Genomic DNA, 18,146 nt, shown 5'->3' with positions numbered 1-18,146 from the left:
AAAGATCTTTGTGTAAGAAAAATTCACATTTACTGTTGTTTCTATAGGTATCGCAGGTAACGAAAAACTTAAATTACGCATCAATAACGTATATCGTTATCGGTAAAGTTCGATACAATATGGTATACGGTAAAGTGTTATTATTCTATTGTAAGCTACAACTAAAAGTTTATACATATACACTACGATCCTAGTTCCAAATAATCCTTTTGGTTACATGGTGAGGTTACTTATCGCGGCGCTTCCATCAAATATCAAATCAACTCTAATTTACAGTTGTTCATACTCTCCTCTACTTTACTTATATCAATTCAATCATTCTTTTAATTCCTCAAAATCGATGTACGTAATTTATATATATTATAAATTAATAAATTTTCATCGAACGCGTAAGGTGGTAAAGCACGTAGCGTCTGTTGGATGATTCATTTTTGGACTTATAAACAATAATTAGCAGGTTAAAAGTGAAAGGTGTCTAGGAAGGGGAGCAACGATAGACAGGTGAAGAGTCTCATAAACTACATACGTCCAACTGCTGCGCCGGATCTTACGCACCTTTAACTCGCTACATGCGCTTACGTTTCAGCTGCGTGAAAAACTAAAATTAATCGTGGCAATGGGTGTCCTCAACGGAAATAGTTTCACAGCAAGCTGCAGCAGCGTGTGAACGAGCAGGTTGTTTAAAATAATTACTGTCCACTAATTCAAAATAACGTTAACCTCTATTTTCAGAATGTCTCGAAGATAGATGTTTTAAAAGTACCGAATATCCTATTTGCCAATAACAAACTATCTCTTCTGAACCGTGCAATTATCGTAGATGCAATATCTTTGTAAATAACTGCACGAATAATAAAAGTTTGAGCTGTGGTCTATTTCACTCAATGATAAATCGAGAGATTTTGTACTTGAAAAACGAAATTTGGGTTGCAAAAGTTATAACGCGTTGATCGTAATCAGTGGGAGCAGACTGTCCTTAATTTCGACTTTGATAAATTCGACAAATCCGTTTCCACGCGTCGAAAGAACAAAATGCGAATAAAGTATTGCAATTGAACGACTGCTTTTAAATTACGTAACTTGGTGAATATGTATCCTTCGTTCGCTTCGGATGTAAATGCTCAACGATATTCGTTACGTCAATAACGGGAAAGTTTTAATTAAAAACAGGGAAATATCAGTGTAAACATGTCGTAACGATCGAAAAATCGCTCGACGAGACTTTAACATTTCTTCGACGAAGCAATACTCGTATCGTTGAATTTTCTGTCGTAGTCCTAAATTACATTTCGTAACGCAATGTGTCATAAGAGACTGAGACTGAGAGAGAAAGAGAGAGAGAGAGAGAGACTCCTTACCAAACTCCTTACCTCCTTACCTCCTTGACCTGTCCGCATTGAAAGATTTTTCGTGCGGTCCTTTCTGCGCCATTAGTATCCTTTGTAACGCCGAATTATCGATACACGTCTGAAAAAAGCAGGGAAGATACATAATATTATTCATGCGATAAATAAATTTGTAGGCGATCAAACAAAACTTTATTAATAGATTGTACGATTATTTATGCGTCGATAACTCGCATTTATTAGAAACAATCATTTGGAATTTTCTATCATCAAAAAGTACAATTAATATTAATTAAAATGGCATAAACTGAATAATATTATAAAATAAAAATAATTTCAAGGAATCATAGAAAGGCGATCATGTTAATAAATCAGTTTCTTACACTAAATATTCCCACACCTATGATACTATCATGATGCTCATTTATTCTAAATAATAACTGCTAACGTTTAACGGTTTAGCCTCTAGCGAGAATCGAGATTATAAGTTTATTAGATCTAAGACGTACATAATCGCAAATTATTACGGTGTATCGTGTAATTAAATGGAGTGTTATAACCTCGACATAGCTGAATATCTTCATAAATGGTGAAGGAGGAACGTTAAAAGTCAGGTTCATTGTTCTACGCTATATGATGATTCTACGACGCTATATGATGTTTATTATGCACATTTTGATATTTATTGTTTTGGATTCGCGTAATAGGAGATTATTCTAAGCAGCCATTGCTTGCAAGAAAAAGTCACTGTGTCGACATTGTTACAACTGTAACTGTTTGCAAAGATAGACACAATATGTGAAATTCCTCGATACCATAATATCTAATTACTGTATATTTTGTAATTGACAGAACTACATAATAGACCAGTAGTAAACAAAACTATTAATACGATTATGGTAAATAATATAAAATTGAAAATTGTAATAAAAAAAAAAGTATGTAAGAAAGATCATGAAAATGACGGAAAAGTGTGTTTTTATGAAGTTTCTTCTTAATAGTTTACCACTAATACTAATATCTTGGAAAATGACCAGTCGCAATTCTAAGGTATCAAAGCGAATTTACATTTTATCTGTATTGCAGATACGGTTAATACGCTCTTTCGGGCTGGCCACACCTAGCACATCTCTTTCGCCATCGATATTGCATCGAACTGTACACTCGCCATAATCCACGAACCAATCAGTCAAGGCTGTTTGGATCTTGCAAATCATCCACAAATTCAAACTAGCAAACAGATACAATAGGGTTTAACCTCCTACCTAGGATTTAAGCGTTTACCTGGGAATTTGAAAAAGCTATTAGAAATTAGGAACTTTTAGAATAGTGTTTCAAACGGACGCTATTACGTGGGTTAAATATCTGGGGTTCTACTTGATACGACGGACCAGATTCGCAAGCTGAAGAGGCACTACCCACTAGACCTAAACGCTAGATTCAATTAGCTATCTAAATTAAGTAATATTCACTTATTTATAACACTTACTTATAAATTATACTTATCTATAATAAGTACTAACTTATTATAAATAATCAGCCATGTCAATGCGCCACGCCAGAAAAATTACTGAAAATTCTCAACGCGAGAATTGATTGTAATTTTAATAAATAAATAAAAACAAAAGAAAAAAAAATATCTGGGGTTCCACGTTATTAATTGGAAGTGTGATATATACTTCCCTGAGCGATAATGAGATGCACTTTTCTAGCACTAGCTGATCGTATCTAATAAGCTTCGACTCAACATTCACCTATTCGTTTGTCATTGTATGCATCTATTGCACCTACATAACTGTGCATCTAAAATTTTCTATGATGCGCCAATGCACCATGGAGAACTGCTGTTCTCGGGGCTTTATGTACATATTATTCGATCGTCTCGTTAAACGTTATAGAACCATTATTTCGACGCCTCGAAAAATTTTCCATCTTTTTCCGTTTGCATTGTCAATTTGAGAAATTTTTATATGCCTCCGCATTTGATTCGATTCGTGTTCAATGCGTTTCGTTAAGAACCGAGCACGGTTGTTCCATCTTGCACGTCAAATTTCAATCCGCGTAATAATACTTCGTTAATTCATTGTGTTCGACATCAGATAAGATGTCGTCTATTTTAAATAGTTTGCGTTGAGGAACTCGGCAGGTGACATAGGTAAAACGTGAGAAAGATTATATCACCGATCACATTTTTACTAGGGAGACCTACCAAACGCCTTTCGTGTAATCCTGCAAATCTAGCATGCTGAGTTTCTATAATATCGTCTTCGAAAAATTATCCTAATAAAAATAATCGAATATACCGTTTATTGATCTTATGTGTACTATGCAGAGATTTCAGTTAATGTGAAATGTTCGTGTTTTTTAAAAATATTTTTAACGAATCTCTTCTCTCTAAATTTTATGGTTGTTGACGAGTGTTTTAAATATACATTTTTGGCACATGACGGATTTGGATTTTGAGTTAGGTTTTGGAGGTCCGCAACAATAAAAGATTATTTATAAGGAGTCCGTGGTAAACAAAATCGTAAGGAACCGTTGATCTATACGAACCATTAAATTTTTAACTCTCGAATATGCAATCGCTATAACAGTTTATTTCTTTATAAAATTATCTACGGTAATTGGTCCTATTACCATTATCTGATATATGTTATCTGTGCTTATTCCAGAGGTTCGGTTGTCGTTATAACATTCGATTCTCTCGTTTTATATCCCATAGCAGTAATTGTTTTATCGCGCATACCTCCCGACCGAGGGCATATTTGAAAGTATTATTTTATATAACGATATCTATAATATAACGATAATCGATACCTATATTATTATATATATTATCATGTGTACTATAAACGATACCGATATCTAATCTTGTGTCTTAATCTTGCTTAAAAACAGATTAACAAATTTTATGAAGTATTACCATTAACCTGCACTAAGAATAAACCATTGTGAAAAAGTTCGGATGAATTTTAAGCGTAACCGTTAACGGTGATTTATGATACCCGGGGTCTCAAATTTCTTGAACCGAGTAAACCTTGTGGACATATTGTTTTATGAATAAAGCGTAGAAGCATAGTTGGTAGATGTTTCTAGGAAGAATACTGGCAATAAAATTTAATTGTTGTACTTGTACAACTAGATAATTTCCGTGTTACGATCCTAATCAAACAAATTTCTCCCGTTTTCAAGTAACGTTTTCTTACACATGTCCGAGAATATCAACACTAAAATTTGTAACTTAATGATCATAAAATCTCAATTATATAAATTATAAACTAATTGAACTTTTGTATTTCAAATATAATAATTTTAATTTTCATTATGATTTCATAGGGAAGTAGCGCATCTTTGTAGAGCATACCAGTGCAACCCTTTGAGAAACGAATTTCAACGAACTTCCATTCATTCTTAACAATGCTAAATATAACCAATCGTTTCACGGTCGAGTGGATCCTTATATTCTCTACCGGACAACATCCCGGAGAAGCGATGCCTGAAGCGCTTTTTCGAAGTCATCAGGGTCTAACAACCTTATCTTCCTATACCTTGATGGCTCTCTATTCCTTTATATTTTTGGTATTAATCATTTTTCTCCTGCAAATTGAAATTCATGTATGACATCGAATTTTAAATTTAACATGGTTGAAACTTCCCTCTACGATGAAAGCATATTTCTATAATGTAGAATAAGCCCTTTGTATCTATCATAGAAATATTTTGTAACAAACTAATTCTTTATCCAATAAACAAACAAGATAATTAATGCAACAATTTTAAAAAGTTAATGTTATAAAATTTAAATAAACTTTAAAAGCTTATTAGATAGCCTCGAATCGGCCCGGTCTTACAGAACATGTCAACGATTAACTTTGACTTAAAAACTTCTTTGTATTACCCTCTAATCCTATTTATTCACGTTTAAGTAAACAAATTTTGCAGGAAGGAAAACGTACGACAAATGGTAGGTATTTAGATTAAAACGAAGCCATCATATATTACTTAATATGTAACTTTCAACTGCCAAATATGAAAATGTGTGATTAAAGTAGGTTTGTGAAATTAAATAATCTACTAAACTATCTGAACAATCTAAACCGTCTAATAATTGTCGATAATATAAAGAACGTTAAAATATATCATCTCCATCCATTCCATTCAACGAACGCGAACATCGCATAAAGGAACGTTATTAAACTCCTTCAGAAACTATTGTGGACTCCCATGAAGCTTTGAGGCAGAACCCCCCGAAACGGAAGACGCTATTGTGCAAGGGCGCGTTACATTTTTCGACCAATAGTTGTAAGAGCGGTGACCGGAAAAGAAGACAGGCCAAAGGTGTGGCATACACGTGTACATACCCGTGTATTAGGATACGAGTAGGTTATTTAATTGGCAGCTCCTCGAGCCGTTTGCGCGTGCCATATGCGGCGCGGCCTCTTTAAGGGCCCCCGCGGCTTCCCCTGGGGACGTTCCCGTCGCGTCGTCATCGTGGATCTAGTTCTCCAGAAAAATTCGCGTTCAATGGCACTGAACCGTGAAAATTTAATGTCCTGTTTCTTCATGGGGGCAAAGAGGGGTATACTGTTACTGCACAATATGACGGAAATAGGATATCCAGGATCTGTGCAGACATTCGTTGAATTTTAAACTCGAGTGACTGGAAAAAAGCTAGCTGCGCGAATTCGTGGCTGACCTATCGATGTTACTCGTTTGTTCTATAAACTCGACAAAGTTGGATCATACGTTAAGTATGGATAGAATGCTTTTAAGTTGATCGATGAAAATTATATATACTATCTTAATGTTTCCTTGTATATTGCAACAGAAAGTATTTGTAGAAACATTTTTTCTAGCATTGTTCATGAGATATACATTTCTATAATCGCAATCGATATTCTAACACGAACGTTAAACATTTGATCTTTACCATTCGACACTCGGACATTCGATATTCGCAGATTACTCACTCCACATCGCATACCATAAATGTAATCAAATGAAGACAAAATAAATACACCAATCTAATCGCTCGTAGATTACGCTAGATTGAAACTCAAATCGTCTAATTATTTAATTACTACATAGAAGATAAATACAATGTTAACATAATTCAATGTTTCATATACATTTTGAGAAAAACGAACATCAAAGTATTTATAAGTTTATGAAAACAAACTATTTAAAAGTATACTGACTATGGTTAATCGATGAATAATGTCATGCTCGTGTACTTACAAGATACTACATATGTATTTAGATAACGTTTCGTAATTTATAACGATGATGAAGAAAATAGTATAGAAAGATTGAAAGAGATTGTTCAACGAGAGATATTGAATTGCTTAGTCCGCTATTCAATGTACATTTTTTACATTACATACATAAGCATCTGTATGATACACCGTGTAATCTAAAAGATAGGCACTTCCTCCTTCAAATCATTAACATTACTTCCAAAGGTGTTGCAATCGCCCCTAATCGAAAATTCCAATTCCATATTTTCTATAGGATTAAGCGCCCTGACATTACTATATCGCGCTATGGTGTTGCAATCATCCATGATAAAAAGATTCTCTACCTTGTATGCCGTATGGAATTAAACACCATAACATTACCGAGGAGGATGCTGTGATCATTCCCAATGAAAAAGATTCGATTCTGCACTTTCTAACGCGATTAAACGTCGTAAGACTATATGCAAGAGTACTTCTAGTGAAAAGGATCTAGTTCTGTGTTTACTATGAAATTAAAAGCAAAGTTACTGCGATTACATACTTCCAATCGAAGATTTTTGCTATGTATAAAATTTCTTTTGTATTTGTGACAATATCTTTTTAGTATGTTTGATATTTATACAATACATTTTTAGCTTATGTTACTAGTTCAATTAAGGAAACAAAGACCATTTTCCATCTTCTTTATTTTCACTCCCATTATTCTTCATTTTTAAGGAACTTAATCTTTGAAATATATTTTTGGGAGTCAACGAGTGACTGTTTGCTAACCATACTTGGAAAGGATGCGCAATATGTCACGTAAAATACAAAGGCATGAGATAAAAGACAAGGAACGATGGATGTTTGTCTGATCGGGTGACAATGAGGCTGTCACGTAAACTTGAGAGTTGGATAATAAAATAAAATAGCTGAGTCGTAGCAGAACTATCAACTTTGGTTTTATTAAACTTTATGATGAATTCAGCAATCACAATGGAATACAGACTGAATTAACGCACATAAATCACAATTTACTCCAACAATTTTATGTAAAATCTAGTTACACTGATACGTTAAGTACGCGACCGGTCTAAGGGTAGAAACTCGGTAAAAGGTGTAGTCTTTTGTGACGATGTTGTGGGGGAAGAAAGCTAGGGGTGGGTGTGTCTAAGGCCACGAGATGAGCTGATTCGTTAAGGACAATTTTAGTTGGAAAAGTGGGGGCGATAGACATTGCCTTCGATTGGAGCATAAGATGGGATTAGGAAGCGTCTTAGCCGTCCATGAGAGAAAATTGCTAACGGAAAATACCGAACGTGAGAAAACTATCTTTCTGTATCTTCTCGTAGTAAACAAAATGTAAAGATTTTTTTTTTTTATTTATTTATTAAAATTACAATCAATTCTCGCGTTGAGAATAAAATGTAAAGATCACTGGAAATAGAAGAAAATGCTTGTTTTTGGCCCGAAGGACCTTAACTATAAAAATGCCAAGATTTATGGTGGGTCCTTAAAACTATCGAAGGTAAGGATGCGTAAACATCTGGATGCCATCTTGCCCTCGGTCTATGGCCTGGTCTATGTGGATTGAGATTTGGTTTGATGTTACAAGGCGCTTACCCTTGCCTTCGCAGGAGGGCCATTCCTTTCCGTGACCGCACAGTACGGCGAGCGAATGATATTATATCGAGTCGGATATCAGCTAAGCGTATTTGAAATAACAACAATGAAGTGCAGTTTAAATTGTATAATTATATAGAATATTGTAAAATGCATATTCCTTACAATCTTTTTAATCTTATTTCAATATCGTATGCATGACATTTTATAGGAAAAGAGTATAATTATTTAGAAAGTTACCGCCCTGTTGGATTTCGATCCGGCGGTAACATGCAAAGGAAAATATTTAAAAAGTTATTCCAATCCAAGATGGCGGCAGTTTTCTAAAGAAAATTAGACAGTTTTCTCTAGAAAGAAACGAAGAGAGAATGTTCAGTCGATTTACTAACATTATTTTAAGAAATGTGGATCTCGAAAGCTTCGCAAATTGTTCCTCCGTCTCTAGACTTACTGACCTCAGCAAGATAACGATACTTATCGTGGCACGAAGCGTACACCGCGTGAAACGATTTTTTGACAGAAAGAAAGAATCTCTCGTTCCTGGAGCAGCATGGACGGTACTCCGTAGTAAATTTGATTGTTCTGAGAGAAGGCGTTCGATTCATTTTGTGTAACATCGCAAGGAACAAATAAAATATCTTATTGTCTGAAGAATTTGCACGGCGAATGCTCGCTGATGAAACCTTCTCTCGAGCAGAAACCAGTTGTCTTCTGTAACAATACAATTATGACCTTAGAATCTACTCGCGAAAATATCCTGCAACCGATACTTATTACTTCACAAATAAATACCGTAAGCCCGCTTTCGATTATACTTTCTATTGTATTTTTAGATAGCATTGTTTAGACGTGAAACAGTTTATGAATGAAATACTTGAGTTTAGGTTTTTCATTATTTTATTTTATTTCGTTAAAAGATTTATGATCGCGTTATCGCAAACGTACAATTACGAAATATAGATTATATTTCTTACAAACTTGAGTACTAAATCTTACATAACTCTATAATAAATAATTAGATGTGCGTGTAACGTACATGTGATTTATACAAAAACGACAATTAAGTAAAAGTGATGCCACAAGTTTTCATGACACGCGAAGAAGAGAAAATTATTTCCAATAACTTTCTATGGATTCGTACACGATCGCTTGTGTAATTCCAAAGAAAATACATATACGATCTGATGTTAGGAATAATACATAATATCATGTTAAAGCTTACTTGACATGGTTGTCTCGTTATAAATGTATTATTGAAAATTTCTATCATCTGCAACAAAGCAAACATTTCCTATGATAAGGATAAAAAATTAGAATAGCGTAAAGCTGACGCAGCGTCAGATACTTAACACTGCAATGATAATGTATACATATATATGTAAATAAAAAAACCTTACCGTATCGTCAAAACTATGGCTATAATTATGATGTTTTACTAGCATTATACTTCATCCTTATAAATAAGGAGATTATAATAATAATAGTCCAAGGAGACACACTTACGTTTCATATTTGCAGTTTATATTTTAAATACATAATTACGGAAATAATTATTTTCGTATGACAAAGAAAGTGCTTAGGACTTAAGAAAGAGAAACATGTATCTGTACACGATAAAAAAATCTTTTGAATACAATGGGCTTCTTGGAAAATCAATAAAATATTGCGGTCGCGAATCTTCTGTAAGAGACGACGTTGGAACACTTATCTTAATACTAGCTTCTGCCTAGAAAAGAATACGTCTACAGCTCGAATGGATGTGCGAGTAGGAGAAATAAGCCGCCATTCCCACGGCTGAATGCTGCGACCACTTTCGCTATTATCCAACATTATCCATCGTATTACGAAACATGTAATAGGTACGTGTTTGTAAGATATTTTCAATCGGATGGTTCATTCGATTTACAATCTTCTTAAGTCATTAAACTATATATACACGTTCCTTCACCGTTTGCAAATTTCATTAACCGCCAATCGATCGAGGTAAGGTACATAAATGTGAAGAAGATAATAAAAAAATTCTCTTTTATTCTTTTCAGTATCTGTAAAATGCGTGTCACGTTTAATTCATCTATAAAGTTACCCAGCAGTCTTTAAATTAGATCGCAAACAAGATCGAAACGTCGATAAAATGCAATTTACTTTGGCAATTCACTTAATCTAAGCTTCTAAGGGAATGAAATAAATGGTATGAAATACATACATACGCGCAACGTTTCCATTCTTCCAAGCCATAAGACATCGGTAATTATCGTTGAAATCGACAGATAATGTTCCGATCTCGCAGTGGTCGTCACAGCAATGAAACGACGATAGTTTATCCCAAAGTTCTTTGACTGTTATAGCGTCGACTGGAATAAAATAGAATCCATTACCGTTTGCAGTTTTATACCAGAGTAAACTTCAGGAACGATATATACGTGCAATATAGGTACCTTTGGCGTAGTCGTACGCGTTTCGTTTCACCTGCGCCCTTAAACGCAAGAAACAATTCCGCCAGTTTTCTTAGCCCTCGTCGTAAACTGTAATAGCAGTATGTTTCAGCATGGTGCACCTGAACAGAACGGAAGACCGCGCCGTGCTCCGATCATCGTGAATCCAGCACCTGTTTCCGACACCTGACGCATCAAGCCTCGCTCCTCCACAGGAGATCACTAGTCCAACAAAGGAGATCATCATCAATTACCGTCCCCGCGGAAACATTGCCACGAAAGCACCTTGCCATTTTACTATTTCGCTCCTGGTTAACGCCTGAATCAATATCGTATCAGTGTTAAGCAAAACGCTAGTGGAAACCTGATGTTGACATTTGTATCGGCTCTCGGTTTTTAAACGGGATATGTCTCAGCTAAAAACCGATCGATACCTACACAGACACGTGACCAAGATGTCCATTGTAAATAGATTTCCTCAAGTAAAGGTTCTGCTCGATCAACAGGTGTCCCATTCTATTTTTGAAAAGGGCGTTGAGGAGGTTCGAAAAACAGATAAAATACGATGGTTTTATCGAGTCTTTGTTGCACGAATAGTATTTGAAATTACAATTACCTAGATTGATCATAAGTTCGTGCAACAATGACTTTTAAGTTCCTTAATTTTTCACTCAATAGATCTGTCTGTTTTACATTATATATACAAATATCAAAGAAGATATAATTTGAGAAGTTAAATTTGTTATTAGGAAAGTTAACCGTACAAACGTTAAAATATTTAAAAAGTATAATCATCTAAGTCGGCGGTTTCCAATCTTTATGCTACTACGCCTTCCCGAAAAAGAAACTTATTTAAATAGATATAATAATATAGACACGTTTTAAATAATAAAATCTTTATTACAAAAAAAACTGAAAACTACAATTAACACAATAATAACAAGATTTTCCTATATACGTGCGTACGATATGAAGTTTTATTTATTTGTAGATATTATGGTATGAAAATTTATATGTTATTAAAAAATTTTGATGCTTCGTTCGAAAGCGCTGGACTAGGTACATATGTAGGACTTACAATTAAAGTATTCGACACATCCTTTATGGTATGCAATCATTTACATTCATGTTAAACAGGTTGCATCTATGGGCGCAGAATGTCGTGAAGCGATGACGATAAGTGATGTGTGTGTAGATAGCACTTTTTAAACTGCTAACATCAACTGTTTTCTAAACACAATTTTATAGAAATATTAATAAATTCTTATAAAGAATTAAAATTCTTTTCTATAGTGTAATTTAACACATAATTTTATTATGTATAGCACATATCCGAGGATATTCTCCTTTCATAGGTTCAGTTAAATCAGACAGTTTTAACAAAGAAATTCTTTATTTATTGTGATGTCTAAATTAAAGTACAGAAACCATAAATTAATGTAATTATATTTTATTTATATTCATTATATATTTATAAGTATTATATTTTGGTTTCTATGTTTCTATTTTTATAGCTGTTATAGCTCCGTAATAACATACTATTGAAGTTTTTATGCTTATTATCCGAGGGTACCTGAAAATGAAAATATTTATTATAACCACTATACGTGTTGCTCAAAAATTAATTCATAAACTTTCTAGTTTTAATATTATACAATATCTAAAAAGTTAATTTTTTGTTAACAATGCGATTTTCCTGTCCATTTCGTATCTATCGTTTTTTCACAGTTGTATTTAAATGCTACAAAAACATTTTCCATTTTTTTCCGAGCAGTGAAAGTTACAGAAAAACACCATACATTAATTTAAAATTTATTTAGAACGATATTTTTGTAAATTGATAATTTGTATCCTATCAGGAATGATAATATTACACATTGCGTTATCTATCGAACTCACCACTTATGCCACCATCGCCATACTGTTTGTGTATCGCCATATTATAACAAGACACGTCGCATCTAGTCTGAATCTGTGGATATAAACAACCTGAACAATCAATTGGCCCTATTGGATTTCTTATATACTGTAAAAAAAATAAAAGTAATATTAAAATGAATTTTTAACACATTTGCTCTGATCGAATATGCGTCATGGCTATAAAATTACGATATTTAAACCAGGCTTACTTGATCGGTGCAAGGCCATTGATTAGTATATTGACATCCAAACGTTAGTAGAAAGACTAATCCTATAGAAGGCTGTGCTGTAATCTGCGGATAAGGTCGAGGAGGATTCCAATACGGAGGACATATGTGTGGAGGGCACGGGGGCTCATAACCACACGGAACTGGTGGTCGACACGTAGCTAATTAAACAAAGTACTCATAGTAATAACATAAGAATTTCATCTTTAAACTTAGATGTTTAACAAAACGATCGTTTACTTACGACAACACGTTCCACTTCCATTGCCAATAACGTTATGGATTTCGATATTTGTGGTGAAGTTAGTATTTCCTGAATGATTGCTGTTTTTACTAGTTTCGTTGCAATTTCCAGAAACGCACTCGTTTTCGTATTCTGTGATTATTTGAAGCTTATGCTTTGTTTTCTTCAAACAGTGACCACATTTCTTTTCACATGAATCTGCCACGCGTTCTGTCTGGCATTTCTTCACGCACGACTCCAAACAATTATGATCTTGATAAAATTCATAATAATATTTATTGATTTGAAATAATTTGGCAAAAATTCTGAATAAGAAGAATAGGAAAGAAAAATATAGACAGGATATCATATTGTTAGTACTTATATGACGAAGGAAAAATACTTCAGTCTATACTGTACACAGCACAAAAGTTGAAAACTTAGATTTGACAAAGCTAACTTCCCCTCGCTCAATCTCTTTTATTTAAATCTCAAATTAGAAAGGTTTGTCTTATTTCACAAAGCACACATTAAAACGTTACTACCTTTCTGTAGAATAAAGATTATTTTTTGCACTTGCATTTTTACATGATTAAAGAACATATTTTCAAGCAAATAAGAATCAGGGCTTGACACAAAATTAATATTTGTAACCAATAAGAGTCACTATTTTTTAAGCTCTCCCTTTATTAACAGAGATACCTAATAAAGAAAAAGATGAAACGTAAAAAAGAAATAAACAGATATCGGCATCGCTGTTTTATAATCAACTATCGATACAACTAAATTCCATTTTCATCAACCATCAACCAATTTGATCACTTTTATCGCCCCATAGAAAAGTCGTCTGATCTAACCGAAATCCCCATGTACGGGGTGATGTCTCTTTTGCCTCCGCAGGCATTTTATGTAGGTTCTGTAATCCGAGTGCTGACAATCAAGGAGAATCTTTTGTTCTTCCGACGTGGCTGCCTCTGTGACCGCGACCGGTGTACCGAGGGCGGAGTACACAAACACGGTGTAACCAACGAAAACGGCAATAAAGCAGAATGTTCGCGGCTGCATCGTGAGGTATTTTAACGAAATAGTCGTCTGCCACGACTCGACCGTCCTTTTATACTCATATTACTTGCTGTTAGGTAAACGACCTGCAACACCGTACCTAACCCCTCCATTAAAAACATAGATTTTTGCGCCGAAAAAAGGACGGCGTCGTACTCTTAGCCCTAAGCTAATATTTTAACGCGTAAATTTTTCACCACGGTTCTACCGTCATGACAAATTTGCACTGCTTATCGTGCATCGCCCCGCTGAAATCACTTCTCTGCTTCACTGGAGACGCGCACGAATCAAACAGAAAGCTTGGTCACTTCAGAAATAGTTTTTTCTTCGTATTCTCATTAATCTTTAATACAAAATTATAAATATATAATATTTTCAGATTTATTACGTTATTTTTTTTATATTTACACATCTATTTTTTTTTTATTATAGCAACTGTATTTCCAAATTTGTTCAACCACGCAAAATAATGAAGGAAATTTCTCATGCAAGATTAAACTTTAAAAACCCTTTACAGAATAGAACTTAGCTGAAAGAAAGTTTGAAATGCTTGGCATCACTTTTTAAACTGAAATTTAACGGACTATAATGTTTTATCCCACCGTTCTTCATTACCGACTTATGGTTTATAATCGATTCGAAATCAGATGCGATTATTTCTTAGAATGCAAATTAGAAAGTAATGTCATAGGCGCTAATCTGTTCATTCTTGCTAGGCAGGTGCACGATATGTGATTATACTTTACACGCATAATTGCATAAATATGGTGGAAACGGCAAACATTTGATAACAACCTCCTATTTACTCCTGATATGATTTTCGAGCGAGCAACGAAAGGAATTTCTTTGTCACAGATACCTAACGGTTCAAGGTGTGATAATAACACGTTTTGCATAACGTTCGTAGATAGTAAATATTTGTGTGATAACGTGCAGAAATTGTAAGTCAGAGGGTTAACTATGCATATATTACGGAATAAGTGTGGATATAGATACGCTTTCTAGAATGTTATAAACAGTGTTAGTACATGGATCGGGTAATATTTAGCTTATTCTTTTTTTCTCAAAGTCTTATAAAAGAGGCAGGATCGATAGTTTTAATCGTTTTCAATTTCCGCTGACAATGAGACCTACTACATTATTAAGTGTTGTTTTTACCTAAATTCAAATTAATAATTATATGCACACAATAGAAGTGTAAACTTATATATATTTTGTTAAAATTGGGAAGATACTTCTGTTTTTCATCACTTTTATAAAAATCGCGTTGTATGTTACATTTCTACCAATGCGCATGGAATTTACAGACCGTAAATCACAGACTGGTATGTGGTACTTCTTTTTTCTTTTTTTTTTTTATTATTTAATTTAAACTTTACAATTTATCCAGCTGAACATTTGGTAAATTTTTCTAACTTAATTGGTAAGTAACATGTGGATGGCTACCCCCCAGTGAGATACCATCTTCGAAATTGATTGATATATGTGGTACTCATTCTCATCGCGAGAATTGATTGTAATTTTAATAAATAATAAAAAAAAATATGTGGTACTTGTGTTTCTTTTTCACAGTACCTACCTAGGTTCGTAGTACATATTGTGGTAGGCCATTGACACATTTGTCAGATCTTGTAACGCTTTTATATATATTTTGTTTTTTTTTCTATTTATTTATTTATTAAAATTACAATCAATTCTCGCGTTGAGAATTTTCAATAATTTTTCTGGCGTGACGCAGTGACATGGCTGATTATTTATAATAAGTTAATACTTATTGTAGATAAGTATAATTTATAAGTAAGTATTATGAATAAGTAAATATTACTTAATTTAGACTTTTATGTATGTTATCGTTTCTTTTATTCATGTAAATTATCGGTACCTATAAAGCATAATAAGGTGAAAAAATTTTCAGTTTACACTGCATTCAGTTAATAGGTTAATTATTTATCAGAACCATTCACGTTTCTATAGACATGATTAAAATGGTTATTAGACTACAAAGGGTGATCTCTAATCTAATGAATGCACCGTGAAGATTTCTCTAGCGAGTAGTATCCACAAATGTCGCAAGAATCGTTTAATGAAAAAAAAGTAGGATGAATTTTGCAATTATTATCATCTAATGCAAAAAATATGTATTAGCGTTTGCAATAATTTAGGTCACGATCCCGTACTGCAGACACTGAAAATAATTTTAATCGTCGATCATACGGTACAAAGATGGCGATGGGAATAATAATGTACGCTTTTCCTAATCGAACGTACGATTTTATCGTAAACGCGGGAATTATTGACATTTTGTCATAAGTCAATGTGCGATTAACAAGAATGAAGAAAGTACAAAAACAAAATATAGAAACAACTAGAAACTAACGAACCGATAGTACATCTGTTCGATTTAATTTCTAACATGAGCACACAATCTCTATGGTACTGCATATTTTGAAAATAAAATTTTCACAATTAGTACTTTTTTAATCTATGTAAAAATGTAGTTACTGATTTCATGGAATATCTACCGAAATATGATATCGGTATAATGTGGAACTAATATATACCTATAACGTATATGGACCGTTTATTGTGACCTGAAAAGTTTAACATTACCAATAATGTTTAACCTCATTTTCTTAGTACCGTTCGATCACCGGAAGCACATCGTTATACGTGCCGATATTCTATATTCAACTTTGAGTAGCCTTACTTTGAACATCGGATTTTTGTTTTTAATGTATAAGATTTCAGCGCACGTTTTAGGAACATTTCACGAATTTTTTAAAACGAAGAAACTCTACAAAACTTAACACGATCAACGACTTCATCCCTACTGCTATGCAATTTTTATATCTATAAACGCTTAATTATAAGAGAACAACTTGGGCAACGTTTAGTTTCGCCCAATAACACTCTTATATATTTGACTACGCGTTTAATGGAAAAATATCGATTATATGATATATTTATCAATTTGAATTTACTCATTAATTCAATTTTACGATAAATTGAATAAAAATTGACTGAGACTTTCCTAAAAGTAATGCAGAAGAGGAGAATTCTACGAACACATGAAATTATCATATTTTCTACTGGAACTAAGTTTTTACTGCTTTCGATGTGTGCATTGCGTTTTCTCATTTTACTACAATTACTGTGTAGCATAAATTTTATTTCCACGAAAAATTAGAGCGTCATGGCTATATCGAGTAATACCTTTTTTTGTGAATACTATATGCGCAATACTACATGGAGCGCAATATATGCTTTAAAAATTGTTAAGATAAAACTCAACTGATCTACCAAAGAATACATATTTAGTAATAAATGTCTTAGTTTCTTCATTTCGATTCGGATTTCAGTAAAAAGATGAAGGATATATGTATTGATAACTGATGGAACTATGGTTCCAAAACTGATGATGGAAAGTGGAAGGGGATCGAGCCTCAGTTCCTATGACGTGAGCACAGCAGAAAAGTAACGGGCACCGTGGTAGCGAGCAACACGCTGCGCTTTCAACGCAATGGATTCTTACCGGACCAGCTAAATACCGGGTGTCTTAGAATTACAATTACTTGTCTCATGTACATTACTATGTTAACGAAGAAAATTGCAAAACGAAATTTTTACACTATGTGAAGCCTATGTGAACTATGTGAACTATGTATGTGTAAAAATGGTTTCTGAGAATCTTGAGAAAACTCCATGCAACTTTTTGAAAATATTATTTACGCTATGTATCTAATCGCAATTAATATTATAATCTTTTGCTATTGATAATTATACGTATCAACTCTGTAAATATATATATAAGTACTAAATACGTACATATTACCTTTATCCCGCCATTTCTCTTAACCTAGGATCTCAATTGCGAACGGTAAAGTCGGACGTTTTATCGAATTTGTTATGGAAAATAAAGAAAATAGTCTATAAATTTCTGTAAAACGTTACATTTATTATTGGTGAAATAAAGGAGGAATGCTTACGTAAAGTAGGTGAAACGCATACTTTTGAAAAGCATGGAGGAAACTGGTGGGACACCGTGTAGAGAAGCGTGCGAAGTGGGGTGGCGCTGTCTCGTGTGAGCGGCGGCGTGC

At 33.7% G+C, this 18,146-nt stretch overlaps 1 protein-coding gene across 1 annotated transcript; it reads right to left on the bottom strand.

The window, feature by feature from the left end:
• Window positions 1–11,826: 11,826 nt before the first annotated feature.
• On the bottom strand, window positions 11,827–15,387 carry LOC105681889. Its single transcript, XM_012393370.3, has 5 exons — window positions 13,845–15,387; window positions 13,009–13,260; window positions 12,747–12,925; window positions 12,517–12,643; window positions 11,827–12,190 (listed from the first exon to the last, which is right to left on the bottom strand). The coding sequence occupies exons 1-5, from the start codon at window positions 14,050–14,052 to the stop codon at window positions 12,177–12,179; spliced, it is 780 nt and encodes a 259-aa protein (XP_012248793.1). The 5' UTR covers window positions 14,053–15,387; the 3' UTR covers window positions 11,827–12,176.
• Window positions 15,388–18,146: the final 2,759 nt, after the last annotated feature.

The sequence above is a fragment of the Bombus impatiens genome, unplaced genomic scaffold (genome assembly GCF_000188095.3).
Source record: "Bombus impatiens unplaced genomic scaffold, BIMP_2.2 scf_0058, whole genome shotgun sequence".
In the NCBI taxonomy this organism is placed as follows: domain Eukaryota; kingdom Metazoa; phylum Arthropoda; class Insecta; order Hymenoptera; family Apidae; genus Bombus; species Bombus impatiens.
Note: the sequence above shows the minus strand (reverse complement) of the source record. Positions and strands in the feature narration are given on the sequence as shown.

Excerpts from the sequence above, each read along its gene's own strand:
- LOC105681889 (XM_012393370.3), bottom strand. The coding sequence starts at position 14,052 with ATGCAGCCGCGAACATTCTGCTTTATTGCCGTTTTCGTTGGTTACACC. Across the intron at positions 12,926-13,008 it reads TGGAAGTGGAACGTGTTGTC|CTACGTGTCGACCACCAGTT; the intron begins GTAAGTAAACGA and ends TTGTTTAATTAG. Across the intron at positions 12,644-12,746 it reads AATGGCCTTGCACCGATCAA|TATATAAGAAATCCAATAGG; the intron begins GTAAGCCTGGTT and ends TTTTTTTTACAG.